This window comes from Schistocerca serialis, chromosome 3 (genome assembly GCF_023864345.2).
Source record: "Schistocerca serialis cubense isolate TAMUIC-IGC-003099 chromosome 3, iqSchSeri2.2, whole genome shotgun sequence".
NCBI classification, from domain to species: domain Eukaryota; kingdom Metazoa; phylum Arthropoda; class Insecta; order Orthoptera; family Acrididae; genus Schistocerca; species Schistocerca serialis.
Genome location: NC_064640.1, coordinates 1,518,353 through 1,534,058, shown reverse-complemented (window position 1 = coordinate 1,534,058; position 15,706 = coordinate 1,518,353). Strand labels below are relative to the sequence as shown.

The 15,706-nt window shown below is 40.1% G+C and overlaps 1 protein-coding gene across 3 annotated transcripts in view; it reads right to left on the bottom strand.

Annotated features, from left to right (window-relative positions):
- The window catches only part of LOC126469656 (uncharacterized), a 173,167-nt gene that overhangs the window by 13,591 nt on the left and 143,870 nt on the right, over window positions 1-15,706 (bottom strand). For all 3 annotated transcript variants that reach the window (XM_050096790.1, XM_050096789.1, XM_050096788.1), the window contains 2 exons: window positions 7,875-8,867; window positions 7,032-7,181 (listed from right to left, as the gene is read on the bottom strand). In XM_050096790.1, the coding sequence (XP_049952747.1) occupies window positions 7,049-7,181; window positions 7,875-8,867 (1,126 nt within the window). In that variant the 3' untranslated portion in view covers window positions 7,032-7,048. The remainder of the gene's footprint in view (window positions 1-7,031; window positions 7,182-7,874; window positions 8,868-15,706) is intronic.

Sequence of the window (15,706 nt, the reverse complement as noted above, 5' to 3'; positions counted from 1 at the left end):
TCTGACCATAATCTATTGGTTACGAACTGTAGATTAAAACTGAAGAAACTGCAAAAAGGTGGGAATTTAAGGAGATGGAACCTGGATAAACTGAAAGAACCAGAGGTTGTACAGAGTTTCAGGGAAAGCATAAGGGAACAATTGACAAGAATGGGGGAAAGAAATACAGTAGAAGGAGAATGGGTAGCTTTGAGGGATGAAGTAGTGAGGGCAGCAGGGGATCAAGTAGGTAAAAAGAAAAGGGCTAGTAGAAATCCTTGGGTAACAGAAGAAATATTGAATTTAATTGATGAAAGTAGAAAATACAAAAATGCAGTAAATGAAGCAGGCAAAAAGGAATACAAACGTCTCAAAAATGAGATCGACAGGAAGTGCAAAATGGCTAAGCAGGGATGGCTAGAGGACAAACGTAAGGATGTAGAGGCTTATCTCACTAGGGGTAAGATAGATACTGCCTACAGGAAAATTAAAGAGACCTTTGGAGAGAAGAGAACCACTTGTATGAATATCAAGAGCTCAGATGGAAACCCAGTTCTAAGCAAAGAAGGGAAAGCAGAAAGGTGGAAGGAGTATATAGAGGGTCTATACAAGGGCAATGTACTTGAGGACAATATTTTGGAAATGGAAGAGGATGCAAATGAGGCTGAAATGGGAGATATGATACTGCATGAAGAGTTTGACAGAGCACTGAAAGACCTGAGTTGAAACAAAGCCCCAGGAGTAGACAACATTCCATTAGAACTACTGACAGCCTTGGGAGAGCCAGTCCTGACAAAACTCTACCATCTGGTGAGCAAGATGTATGAGACAGGTGAAATACGCTCAGACTTCAAGAAGAATATAATAATTCCAATTCCAAAGAAAGCAGGTGTTGACAGATGTGAAAATTACCGAACTATCACTTTAATAAGTCACGGCTGCAAAATACTAACGCCAATTCTTTACAGACGAATGGAAAAACAAGTAGAAGCCGACCTCGGGGAAGATCAGTTTGGATTCCGTAGAAATATCGGAACACGTGAGGCAATACTGACCCTACGACTTATCTTAGAAGCTAGATTAAGGAAAGGCAAACCTACACTTCTAGCATTTGTAGACTTAGAGAAAGCTTTTGACAATGTTGACTGGAATACTCTGTTTCAAATTCTGAAGGTGGCAGGGGTAAAATACAGGGAGCGAAAAGCTATTTACAATTTGTACAGAAACTAGATGGCAGTTATAAGAGTCGAGGGACATCAAAGGGAAGCAGTGGTTGGGAAGGGAGTGAGACAGGGTTGTAGCCTCTCCCCGATGTTATTCAATCTCTATATTGAGCAAGCACTGAAGGAAACAAAAGAAAAATTCGGAGTAGGTATTAAAATCCATGGAGAAGAAATAAAAACTTTGAGGTTTGCCAATGACATTGTAATTCTGTCAGTGGCAGCAAACGACTTGGAAGAGCAGTTGAACGGAATGGACAGGGTCTTGAAAGGAGGATATAAGATGAACATCGACAAAAGCAAAACGAGGATAATGGAATGTAGCCGAATTAAGTCGGGTGATGCTGAAGGAATTAGATTAGGAAATGAGACACTTAAAGTAGTAAAGGAGTTTTGCTATTTGGGGAGCAAAATAACTGATGATGGTCGAAGTAGAGAGGATATAAAATGTAGACTGGCAATGGCAAGGAAAGCATTTCTGAGGAAGAGAAATTTGTTAACATCGAGTATAGATTTAAGTGTCAGGAAGTCGTTTCTGAAAGTATTTGTATGGAGTGTAGCCATGTATGGAAGGGAAACATGGACGATAAATAGTTTGGACAAGAAGAGAATAGAAGCTTTCGAAATGTGGTGCTGCAGAAGAATGCTGAAGATTAGATGGGTAGATCACATAACTAATGAGGAAGTATTGAATAGGATTGGGGAGAAGAGAAGTTTGTGGCACAACTTGACTAGAAGAAGGGATCGGTTGGTAGGACATATTCTGAGGCATCAAGGGATCACCAGTTTAGTATTGGAGGGCAGCGTGGAGGGTAAAAATCGTAGAGGGAGACCAAGAGATGAATGCACTAAACAGATTCAGAAGGATGTAGGTTGCAGTAGGTACTGGGAGATGAAGGAGCTTACACAGGATGGAGTAGCATGGAGAGCTGCATCAAACCAGTCTCAGGACTGAAGACCACAACAACAACAACAACACCAGTATGAGTATTTTTTGATAACTTATTTCATGGCAAATCAGCATTTATGAGTCACAGTTACTGCCTAAGAACAGATTGCCCCAAATTTCATTTTATATCAACACAGTTTTGAGAACTTTCCAGAGTAACTTGGCATTTGCGATTTAGTTACCATAGTAGATATTCTAGCTAACGTACTGTGTTATATCTAGTTTTCCCTTAAAAGAGGAGTATTATTACCAACATTTATCATAAATTAACTTTATTTTTGGGTTTTCTAATAACTACAACTAACTTCAAAAAGTTTTAAGAAAGTAGTAGCTTATAGCACAGGTTTTTCTGTTGCCTTAATAGAAATCTCATTTTGTGTATTTGTTCCCATTCTCATAAGGAATTAGTAATTTTTTTTAGCTCAATAGATCTACATCTACATGATTACTCTGCAATTCTCATTTAAGTGCTTGGCAGAGGGTTCATCGAACCACAATCATACTATCTCTCTACCATTCCACTCCCGAGCAGCGCGCGGGAAAAACGAACATCTAAACCTTTCTGTTCGAGCTCTGATTTCTCTTATTTTATTTTGATGATCATTCCTACCTATGTAGGTTGGGCTCAACAAAATATTTTCGCATTCGGAAGAGAAAGTTGGTGACTGAAATTTCATAAATAGATCTCGCCACGACAAAAAACGTCTTTGCTATAATGACTTCCATCCCAACTCGCGTATCATATCTGCCACACTCTCTCCCCTATTACATGATAATACAAACTGAGCTGCCCTAATAAATAAAAAAAGGATATTAAACGTAATCAGCAGGCTTAGTTCAAAGTTATTTGTTCACTGGTCTGTAATACATTGCACCAGATAAAATGCAGCCCCAATGTGAATGCTGTTCTCGAACACGGAATGAGTTGATTGATGTTTTTAAGCAGCTGGAAATTGCCCTGACTACAGTCAAATGATTGGCAGCTGCTGTGAATCGGTGTATTGGAGAGCCCCCAAGATTCATGTACCTGTGGTATTGGTACCAAAGGTACCACGAGTACTATCCTCTCCTGTGGATCCTAACTCCTCTGTACAAAGTACAGAATCTGTCATTACTCATCCACTTGACTGTGAGTGACATTTCAATTGTAGATCTAGGCTCCTCTACAGTGTGGATAGGCACTAGGGATGACTCAGGTGTTACATCAATCCCTCTAACCAACAAGTTCGAGGTGCTCTTTCACTGAAACTGAGCCTGTGGAACTCACTTCACTTGTTTTGGGGAAATCTGTTTTGTCTGGTGTCAGGAGGAGTCAAATGCAAAAGGGTACGGCCTATTAATTTTCTAAGTATGTATGCCTGGGAGCCTCACTCAACATGTTGAAGAGGCTATTCCAGCCACTGAGAGAGCAGGGTGCAAGCAGCTGGAGGTTGTGGCACACATTGGAACAAATGATGCCTGTAGTCTGGGCTCCGAGGTCATACATGGATCATTCCAACAAAAGGCATAGGAGGCTGAGAAGACCAGCCTACCACATGAAGTTTCAACAAAGCTCACAATTTGCAACATTGTCCCCAGAACTGATAATGGACCCTTGATTTTGAGTACAGTGGAAGAGCTGAACCAGAGACTTTGAATGTTCTGTGACAAGCAAGGCTGCAACCTCACAGACTTGCGCCATAGGATGCAGAACTGTACGGTGCCCGTAAATGGTGCACTACATGCCAGAAGCTGCTACCCAGGTAGCTGACTGTGTGTGAGGTGGACACAAGATTTTTTTTTTTTCTTTAGATTGGGAGACTCTCCATCCAATCCAGATGGTGATAGCTGCAGGAAAACCAGAAGTATCACTATAAAATCAAAACAAATAGCTCTCGCAGGTGAGAGTATTAAAATCCTAGTTGTTAACTGCCAAAGCATTTGCAACAAAGTGCCAAAGTTCAAAGCACTCCCGATAAGCAGCGAAGCTCATATAATACTAAGTACAGAAAGTTTGTTGAAACCTGAAATTGGTAGCAGTGAGATATGTGGGCAAAATTTTAATGTTATTGTAAGGGCAGCCTTATGGAAAATGGGGGTGGTGTATTTGTAACAGCAGACAAGAAACTCAAATCCACCAAGATAGAAAGCTGTGTGTGTGAGACTATTTACCCAAGGCTCAGTATCAGGGGTGGCCATAAAATGGTAACTAGATCCTTCTATTGCCCAACAGACTCATCTCCTTATGTAACCAAAAACTTTAGAGAAAACCTCCGTTTGCTTATACTTAAGTTCCCCAATCATACTGTAATCATTGGTGGAGACCTTAACCATCCAACAATCACTTGGGAAAATTACAGTTTTGTTATGGTGGCATGATACAATGCCCCAGTTCAATCCTCATACCACTGAAAAGATGAGTGAAACCAGTATTAGTGTGTGGTGTTGAGAAACATATGAAATCATTAAAACTGAACAAAGCTCCAGGACCGGATTAAATCCCTATCACCTTCTATATTGAATTTGTGGCTGAGTTAGGCCCTGTTCTTCCTATAATTTAACGTACATCCCTTGTATAAAAAACCATACCCAGTAATTGCAAGAAAGCACAGGTAACACTTGTTTACATGAATAGTACAAGTAATACACAAAACTAACCTCCACTATCTCTGACATCGATTTGTTGTAGAATCTTTAGAACATATTCTAACCTCAAACATAATGCGAAAAGGTAAGTTGCTACTCACCAAATAGCAGAGATGCTGAGTCACAGATAGGTACAACAAAAAGACTGTGTGTATGTGTATGTTCGCTGTCTAATTCTGATGAAGGCCTTACTGGCCGAAAGCTATGTTAGTGACAGTCTTTTTGTTGTGCCTATCTACAACTCCGTATCTCTGCTATATGGGGAGTAGCAACTTTCTTTTTCACAATATTGTTACACTCCATCCTGGATTTTCCATTGTTTGACTCAAACATAAGGAGTTACCTTGAACCTCCTCCATGCCAACCAGCACGGTTTCCGAAAACATTGATCATGTGAAACCCAACTTGCACTTCTCTCATATGACATACTGGAAGTTCTGGATCAAGGCAGTCAGGTAGGTGTGGTATTTCTTGATTTCAAAAAAGCATATGACGCGCTGCCACACCTAAACTTATTGTCAAAAGTACTGTCGTATGGGGTATCAAGTGAAATTTGTAACTGGAATGAGGACTTTTAGGTAGGGAGGGCACAGCATGTTATCTTGGACGGAGAGTAATCATCAGATGTTAGAAGTAACTTTGGGTGTGCTCACAGATGTGTGTTGAGAACCTTGCTGTTCATGTTGTATATTAATGGCCTTGCATACAATTTTAATAGTAACCACAGACTTTTTGCAGATGTTACAGTTATAGATAATGAAGTACTCTGAAAGATGGTGCATAAATATTCAGTCAGACCTTGATAAGATTTCAAAGTGGTGCAAAGATTGGCACCTTAGGTTAAATGTAAAATTGTGAACTTCACAAAATGACAAAATATCGTATACTATGACTATATCAACGAGTCACTGTTGGAATTGGCGAACTCATAAAACTAACTGGGTGTAACACATTGTAAACATGTGGTAGACCTTGGTTTATTGGTATAACACTGGGAAGTGTAATCAGTCTACGAAGGAGATTGCTTACAAATAACTCATGCAACCCATTCTAGAATATTTCTCACGTGTGTGGGACCCATACCAAATAGGACTAATAGGGTATACTGAATGTACATAGAGAAGGGCAGCATGAATGGAAACAGGATTGTTTGGCCTGTGGGAGAGAGTGACAGTGGCGCTGAAGAAACTGAACTGGCACACTCTTGAAGATAGACAAACTATTCTGACAAAGTCTACTAACAAAGTTTCAAGAACCAGCTTTAAATCATGACTCTAGAAATATAATACAACCCCTTAACTATCGGTCACATATGGATCATGAGGACAAGATTAGAATAATTACAGCATGCACAGAGGCATTCAAATGATCATTCTCCCTGTGCTCCATATGTGAATGGAATGGGAAGAATCCCTAACTGATACAATGGGACATATGCTCTGCCATGCACTTCGAGGTGGTTTGCTTAGTATGGATGTAGACGTAGATAGATGTAGATATGTGTTTATTAGTGTTTGCCAAATTATGTTTCTTGCTTTATCATCCACACCAAACTTTTCCAACATTCTTATTAATATATTTTTGGATGTAATGCCACATCATCATATAAAACACTTAAAATAAAATAACTGACATTTCAGCTATGAGGAAGGTCTTGAGGAAAGCTGCTGCAACGTGGTTGAAAGGTCAGTTATTTTAGTATTTCAAGTATCTTCTAAGATGATTCAGAAGGAGTGACACCAATCGCAGAACGCTGTGTATTTATATCTTTCAATATTATTACTACCATCACTCAGTGCTTATCATCTGAGAGTGGGTGTTATTTGTATGGTCACTGCAAGAAGAGAATGTTGGAAACAACCTCATCAAGAAATGAAAAACCATGGTGTCTAGGATTCACAGTTATGGCAGCTTAATTTGTGGTGTAACAAGCTGTGTACCATTATCTTGGATTACTCCAAACTGCCAAGTATCGTCGAGTGACAGCAAGAAACGTTAATTTTGGTAGGTCCATGCCATTGTGGTACTTAGTCTGGTTCAAGTCTTGTGCTCATTTTATTTATTTATTTTAGACAAAGAATTCCACATTTAACATCTCCCTTCTTTCCACCTGATTAGTAACATTAAGATAATCACATGTTCTCAACTTGTTCTCTGTAATTAATAGCCATGCAACTGATGTACACAATCAGTATTTGATACACCAGCCATTTGAACAATACTAAACAGAACATTTGAGCAACAGTAAAAGTACTTACATGGAAACTAGTATTTATCACACCAACGTTGCAGATCTAGGAACATTCTGATCTTGATACCATGCCAACATTTCATTTGAGAATGTGTCTCCAACTGACTCTGGAGTTACAGTATCTTTAACTGAAGTATTTGGGGATGCATCCTGGACCCTATTTCAAGACAAATTAGCAAAGACAAATTAGCAAACACCAAGAATTACTGAACTGTTACTGAGAAGGTAACTTTTTCATTAGATATATTTTGTATTTTGGTGTGCATATGGTTTATTACCAGTATTTGCAAACGTACATATATTTGGTTAAAAGTTCAAGGAACTGTCCTATCTTTTGGAACTAATAATTTCTTCCTTGGCGACAGAGAGGGGCATTTGTAAATGAATGCAAAGAAAGGGCAGGTCATTCAGATCTAATGATGAGAGGGATTCATATCTTGTGATCCTGCCGTCTTCGCAAAAGGTGGGTTCCTCTCACCTCGGTGTTCGAGTGATCTGCCCTTCCTTTTTCACCCATCCTCAAGCTATCTCTTTTTCCTCCTGGAGGGAGGAACTAAAGGTTTCCCAAAGCTAGGATAGTTTCTTGTACTCTTCTGTGTGCCTATTGGCAGTACTAAGATTTTCAGCTTCTGGAGGTAAGTGCTAACCAGCTGTTCTATCCCATAATTTTACAGTTTCCTCAAGTGAACTTTCTTTTTCATACAAATGTAAATATTCTCTCACGCCGTAAAACAACTGAGATAGGCACATGAAACAAATATGCACTACTTACTTAAGCTAAAAATTTATTGCAGTAACATTCAATTTGATGGCTACATGAAACTTGTCACTTAAATGATTAGTAGTTTACCTTAATTCATCCGATGCAGCAGGATCCAAAGGTTTACATGTCATGGGCTGCAGAGGCTGATATATTCCTTTTTGCTGGGGTGAGGCCTGAGGCTGTTGACAAGTATTACTTGCTGCTTTGCGGAATTTTGTACTGTACTTATAAAAATCTGACATTTCAAATGGCTTTGTCACTTCACGGTATGGCTGCCACATACCAGCTTGAACTACAGTATGATTCTTTGGGGATTCAAAAGGAACAATTGTATCGAAGCTACCTACAGTGAGCATTGTGGGTGTAGTAGCAGTATTTGCAGTCATCGTAGTAACAGAAGTATCACTACCTTCGGAACGTGCACCATCTAAAGTGGCAGACACAGGTGAAGACAACAAGCCACGAACGCTAATAGGTATGGATATTTCTCCATTATGTGACACATCATTATTACAAACTTCGGCGCTCACTTCACACTTTTTGAGAGCAGATGGGTCACGGGAAATGACATCTATATCTTCACTCATCATTTTCACTGTAGTTCCTCCTGTCCTAATTACAGAGGGGCTACCGTGTCGCTGAGAAATGGGGCTACCATGCCTCTGAGAAATGGGGCTACCGTGTTGCTGAGAAATGGGGCTACCGTGTCGCTGAGAAATGGGGCTACCGTGTCGCTGAGAAATGAGCTTCGTGCGTCGAGGTGTTGAATCTAATGATGTTTCGTACCACTCCTTCTCTTTGGGCTTTCTGTTGCTAGAACAGTGATCCACTCCACTATGTTGTTGTCCGACACTGTCAAGAGAGTGTGCACGCACTAAACCGTGCGAATCGATGCTCGCAGCTTCAGGGTACATCTGATTTGGGAGCAGTGTTTGAGGCAATGACACTTTGTGTGTGAAATGTCCGTGCGGTGGAACGAGACAGTATCCATTATTTCTGTCTGTGCACCTTGGGTCTGAGCTATAATCAGCATCACTCTGAGTTGAGCCAACCACCTTTCTTCTGTCTAGACTTCCAAACCTGCAAAAGATTAGATCACAAACAAATGAAAGCGTAAAAATAATAGAGGCTCATTAAATCTACTCTACATTGTTGTCACTGTCACTAGTCAGGCAGCACAACTCTCCCTAAACATTTTAGGCGTAGAAGTAATCACAGTCAGCAAAATTTTGTCTTTCAGCAAACTGTCATGTCACTATTATGAAACGGATAGATTACTACTCAACATATAGCAGAGATGTTGAGTAGTAGATAAGCACAACAAATTAGACAAAACGCGCGTGTGTGTGTGTGTGTGTGTGTGTGTGTGTGTGTGTGTGTGTGTGTGTGTGTTTTTTGTCAAAATCAATGAAGGCCTTTCTAGCCGAAAGCTTACTTGTTTGATAATCTTTTTGTTGTGTCTATCTGTGACTCAACATCTCTGCTATATGGTGAGCAGCAATCTCTTCTTTTCATAATGTTATCATGTCACTAATCATTTTAAATTATCAAGCCCACCTGAGACTACTTATTCTAAGAAATCCAGTGGTGTTTGACTCATCTTTCACTTGAAACCTCAAACTAAGTCATTAATGACTACTGAGGACATCAACATTCTGATACACTCAAACATTTAGAGACAGATTAAAGGGAAGCTACTGCTTATATGGCCCTACAGAACATTTAACATGACAAATATGTAGGCTCCCACTCATTAAAATTCTTCTGGACGTACTATTATTTCAGCATAGGTAATACTGAAAATAGTAGAATAATAAAACAACCTGTGTTTTGACTATGTTACAGCCTTCCTCAAGACATAGACTGATTTAGCTGGGGGTAGGTACCCAGTATACTGCACTTCTACCTTTGTCAGAAGACCACTAATGACAATTTTTTAAGTTTTTACTGGCCATAGCTTACTCAGCTTGCTTACAACTTTTAGCCACTGCAAATTGGTGACAAGCTAGTGGGAGCTGTGTTTCCCTGCTTTGATAAAAGAAGTAATAATAATAATAATAATAATAATAATAATAATAACCTGTGTGAGGTTGATAGATCCTCCATCGGGCGCCTCCCCAGGTGGCGGATAGGGGAAAGCCTCCCAGATATGGGTGGCACCGAGGAAATCAAATGCTCAGGGCGGACCAAAGCTATCACATCCTCGAGGATAAGTACCCGGAGTAAAAACCGGCGAAACGAAGAAAACTAACACAAAAGCCCAGACACGTCTGTGTGGTAACCACCGGTAGTCTGGCCAGCGTCTGTCACCAATGGTGCGGCTGGTACGAGCTCCAGGAACTGAAAATCCCTGGTTCTACCAAACTGGTGCAAGCCAGACGAATTACAAGCATAATGGCAAGTACACCTAAAAACAACATTACCCCAGGTGGACGATCCACCCGTCGCGAGACGGCAACCAGGCACTCGGATTCTGGGGGACCTGGAGATGTGCTAAAGGGCAAACTACCCAAGAAAACACACACATACTTTGGCACCTTCAACATACAGACACTAATACAAACGGGAAAATTACACAATCTAACAACGGAACTCACCAGTCAAAAGATCTCGATCCTAGCGCTACAAGAAACAAGATACACGGATTCAGACACAATAGACTACGGAAACTACAGATTCTTCAAGAGTGGAACCAACAGGAAAATCGGCAAAGGAGGATCACTCCTCGGCACGGCCTTCGCAGTAAACAAAAACATCCTAGACTCAGTAAAAGAAGTCAACGCGATCAACAACAGGCTCATGACCATGCGAATCAAACACGCCAACAAGAACTACACCCTCATCAACGTACATGCCCCCATGAACGCAGACAACAAGGACAAACCAGAAGAAACAGACAAATTCTGGGACAAACTCGAAACCACCCTGGCAAAAATACCCCAAGACAACGCGAAAATTCTACTAGGCGATTTCAACGCACAAATCGGCAGAGAAAAACGCTACAAAAAAACAGTAGGAAATTTCCCTGCACACAAATTCACCAACAAAAACGGCACCAGACTGATCGAACTCTGCCAGCAAAACAACCTCAAAATCATGTCAACCTCCCTGATGAAAAAGCCCAAGAAACAAAAGACGTGGCGATCACCAGTCCACTCACTAGGCGAATTCCAGATAGATCACGTGGCAATCTCCTATGAATACCAGAAAGAAATCCACGACGTCCAAGTGAGAAAAGGCGCCAACATAGATTCGGACCACTACCTAACAAGAATCAAAATCAAACTCACACCAAGAAGACAACACAAAAAGAAATTGACCTCACCGAAATTTGATACAAGAAAGATCAGAGAATCGAACATCACAGAACACTGGGAAAAACAAGAGGCGAAAGATTGGACCAGCTTTAAACAAAAAATTGTGAACACAGCCAAAGAACTGATCCCGCTGACTAGAAAACCCAGGCACCCTTGGTGGAACACTACCTGCGAAATCACCCTACAAAATCGAAGAACAGCTTTCACAAACTACAACAGCAACAAAACACAAGAAACACAGGACAACTTCTATGAAATTCGAAGACAAACATCGAAAACAATAAGACAAGAGAAACGCAAATACATAAACGATCAGCTAAACTCCATCGAAGAAGACTTCAGAAATTTCAACACACGGGATTTCTACAGGACGTTCGCCAACCAAGTCAAAGGATACTCACCACAGAACCTTTGCTTCAGAAAAGAAGACGGAAAACTGGCACTTACCAACAAAGAAAACTGTGAAGAGCTCGCGAAGTACTTTTCAAAATTACTAAATTGCCCGGAACCTCACTTAACCTTCGAACCCCGAGAACCGGCCAACGCACCGGAAGACTCACCATCACCAACAAAAGAAGAAATCCTCCACTGCATAAAGAAACTGAAAAACAACAAGGCAGCCGGTGAAGATGGAATAACGGCAGAACTGCTGAAGAACCTAGGACCAAACTCGCTAAACAAAATCACACAAATCATAAAGAACACCTGGACAACCGAAATCATACCTGACGACTGGAAGACCGCACTCATTCAGCCGCTACACAAGAAAGGTGACAGGACAGACACAAACAATTATAGAGGAATTTCCCTGCTACCGGTCATCTACAAAATTCTATCAACCTGCCTTCTCACCAGAACACAAGGACAACTGGAACCCGCCATCTCGGAATACCAAGCGGGTTTCAGACCCAACAGAGCCTGCCCCGAACAAATCTTCAACCTGAAATCAATCATAAAATCCCACATGACAAGCCCCAAAAAAATCATCTGAACTTTCATCGACTTCAAAAAGGCTTACGACTCGATCGACAGAAAGTCCCTCATCCAAATCCTCAGAGAAAAAGGCCTAGACCAAAAGACCCGAAGACTAATCGAACAGACACTAACCAATACAAAATCCAAAGTCAAATTCATGGGCGAAATCTCGGACCCCTTTGAAATCCACACTGGCCTAAGACAAGGAGATGGACTATCCCCGCTATTGTTCAACATCGTCCTGGACAAAGTAATGAGCGAATGGGAAGCTGAAGTCAGGAGACAAAACACCTGGAGACCAGTCACATTAGGAAGGAAAAGACTGGAAATCCCTTACCTAGCATTCGCAGACGACCTAGCGATACTGACCTATGACCCAACATCAGCAAAAACACAGATCGAAATCCTGAAAGAATGCGCCGAGAAAGTCGGCCTACAAATCTCTTTTGAAAAAACGCAAGTCCTAACAAGAGAAGGCGACGACATCACAACCAAGTACGGCAAAATTAAAGGGGTCACACACTTCAGATACCTAGGCGAAATCATCGAACCGACCGGAACAGAGAAACTGGCTTACGAAGACAGACAACAGAAGACACGGAAATCACTAGGCATGGTACGAAACGTCTACAACAAACTATGCATTTCCAGAAACACCAAGATCAGACACTATAACACAGTGATCAAACCCGCCGTACTGTATGCCAGCGAAACACTAGCACTCAACAGGAAAAACAAAATTGAAGAAATCAAAAAAGAAGAACACAAAATCATGAGGAAAATTTTAGGAGGAAGACCCACACCAGATGGCTACAGACTACAGAAGAACTCAACAGTAGAAGCATATTCGAACATCGAGAACGATATGAGAAAAAGGCGCCTTAAATTCTACGGACATTTAGATAGACTCCCTGAAACAAGACTCACCAAGAAAATTCAAGACACTTAAAGTCTCGACACCCTGGATGGAAGGAGTCCGAAAAGACCTACAAGCAATTGGCACCACAAACACCACAGACAGAAGCACCTTCCGAAAACACATAGACAATTGGGAAGTAAAGTCAGAAGCGCTAAAACAGCGGACCAAACAAGAATGGTCTGAGGAGAGAAAAGAGGCCCTCTCCAAGAGAATGAAGGAGTACTGGAAGGACAAGAAGAACAAGCCTTCAAAGTCATAAGCTTAACGATTTCCTTTTAGGGAAAATTCGCCAAAAATAAATAAATAAATAATAATAATCATAATCATAATCATAATAATAATAAAAAATAAATAAATAAACCAGTGCACTTGCAAAACTGAAATAATTTTCTCCATTACTAACAGCAACTGAACAACTTTTAAAAGACTTTAATTGCTTCATGGTAGTACAGAAATGAGTCATATGTGAGTTCACATGTATTCAAATACCTGCCAGAGCACTTTAAATGTACTATGGATAATGTGGTGGCATTTATGATTGAGTTACAAAATTTTCTGGTGGGCAGCTCCATCTATTCCATGAACCAGCATCTTCACAGAAAGTCTTAAAGTTAATGACTGCAATTGTATTATTACTAATATGAACACAGTAATAAAAAATGATATCAAGCAGAACAATATGTGCATCCTTGACTTCTTTCCACAACCCAGTAATCCATCTCTTCAGAATTCATGGATATAGAGTAATCTTATCTAAAAGAACACCACAGGAACAACATCTGCATGTTGGTGTGGCTGTGTGATGATAAGTGTGTCTAATAGTAGAGAAAGAGTAAAAACACCTAACTGCAATTTCATGACCTCTTAAACTTTAGTGAATCTATATGAGGCAATGTATAGCTTTTACTTCTATGATAAATGGAAGAAACATATTCCTCTGTTGTTGTCATCACTGCTGCTCTTGTTACTGCTTCTACCAACTGGTGGCAAAGTGGTCTGAAAGATAGATTAGATTAGATTAGATTAATACTTGTTCCATAGATCACGAATACAACACTTCGTAATGATGTGGAACGCGTCAGGTTAATAAAAGATGTCTGTACAAGATATTACATTACACAAAATATTGCATGACACTAATGTTTAAGTTAGGTTGGTTCCCCCCCCCCCCCCCCCCCCCCTGCTTTAATTTATATCTAAAAATTCAGGCAATGAGTAGGAGTTGTCATCTAGAAATTCTTTTAATTTATTTTTAAATGTTGGTTGACTATCTGTCGGGCTTTTGATGCTGTTTGGTAGGTGACCATAGACTTTTGTGGCAGCATAATTTACCCCTTTCTGTGCCAAAGTCAGATTTAACCCTGCATAGTGAAGGTCATCCTTTCTCCTGGTGTTATAGCTATGGACACTGCTATTACTTTTGAACTGGGTTGGATTATTAACAACAAATTTCATAAGTGAATATATACTGTGAGGTTACTGTGAGGATCCCTAGATCCTCAAATAGATGTCTGCAGGATGACCGTGGGTGGGCTCCAGCAATTATTCTGATTACACGTTTTTGAGCAATGAATACTTTTCTACTCAACAATGAATTACCCCAGAATATGATGCCATACGAAAGCAGTGAATGAAAGTAGGCATAGTAAGCTAATTTACTGTGATTCTTATTACCAAAATTTGCAATAACCCTAACAGCATACGTAACTGAACTCACACGTTTCAACAGACCATCAATGTGTTGCTTCCAGTTTAACCTCTCATCAATGGACACACCTAAAATTTTTTAAAATTCTACATTAGCTACAGACTTCTGTTCAAAGTCTATATTTATTACTGGAGTTGTGCCATTTACTTTACGGAACTGTATATACTGTGTTTTATCAAAATTTAAAGACAGTCCGTTTGCTGAGAACCACTTAATAATTTTGTGAAAAACATCATTTACAATTACACCACTTAGTTCTTGGTTTTTGGATGTTATTACTATACTTGTATCATCAGCAAAAAGAACTAACTTTGCATCAATGTGGAATGGTAAGTCATTAATGTATATTAAGAACAGTAAAGGACCTAAGATCAAACCCTGTGGGACCCCGTACTTGATAGGCTTTCCCTAAAGTTTGCAATATTTATATTGTTAATTGAACGCACTGCTTTGAAATTCTGATTTGATATACTGCATGGAGTTATGTCATGTACTGTAACTAGCTGTGCACCATGATCTGAAAGACCATTCTCTACAGGATAAGCATTTATGTCCTTAAACTTATCTTGGTCTATAAAAAAGTTATCTATCAATGTACTGCTGTTCTTTGTTATCCAAGTAGGAAAATCAATGACGGAGCTCAATTTGAAAGAACTGAGTAATACTACAAGGTCATTATTCCTATTACACTCTTTCAGGGAATCAACACTGAAATCCCCACAAATGATAATTTGCTTCCCCCTGTCTGACAGATAGCACTACAAAGCATCCAAGTTTTCTAGAAATAGCTGGAAATTCCCTGAGGGGGACCTATACACTGTTACAATTATGAAAGTGCCATCATTTAGTTTAAGTTCAGTGGCACATGCTTCCATATGTTGCTCTACACAAAATTTTTTTGTTAGTCTCATCAACTAAAAGGGTGAGGGAACAGAGAGATGGGTGGGTTGAGGGGCAGAGGGGAGGGGGAGAAGCGCATAGTCTCACAAGCCTCGTTTAA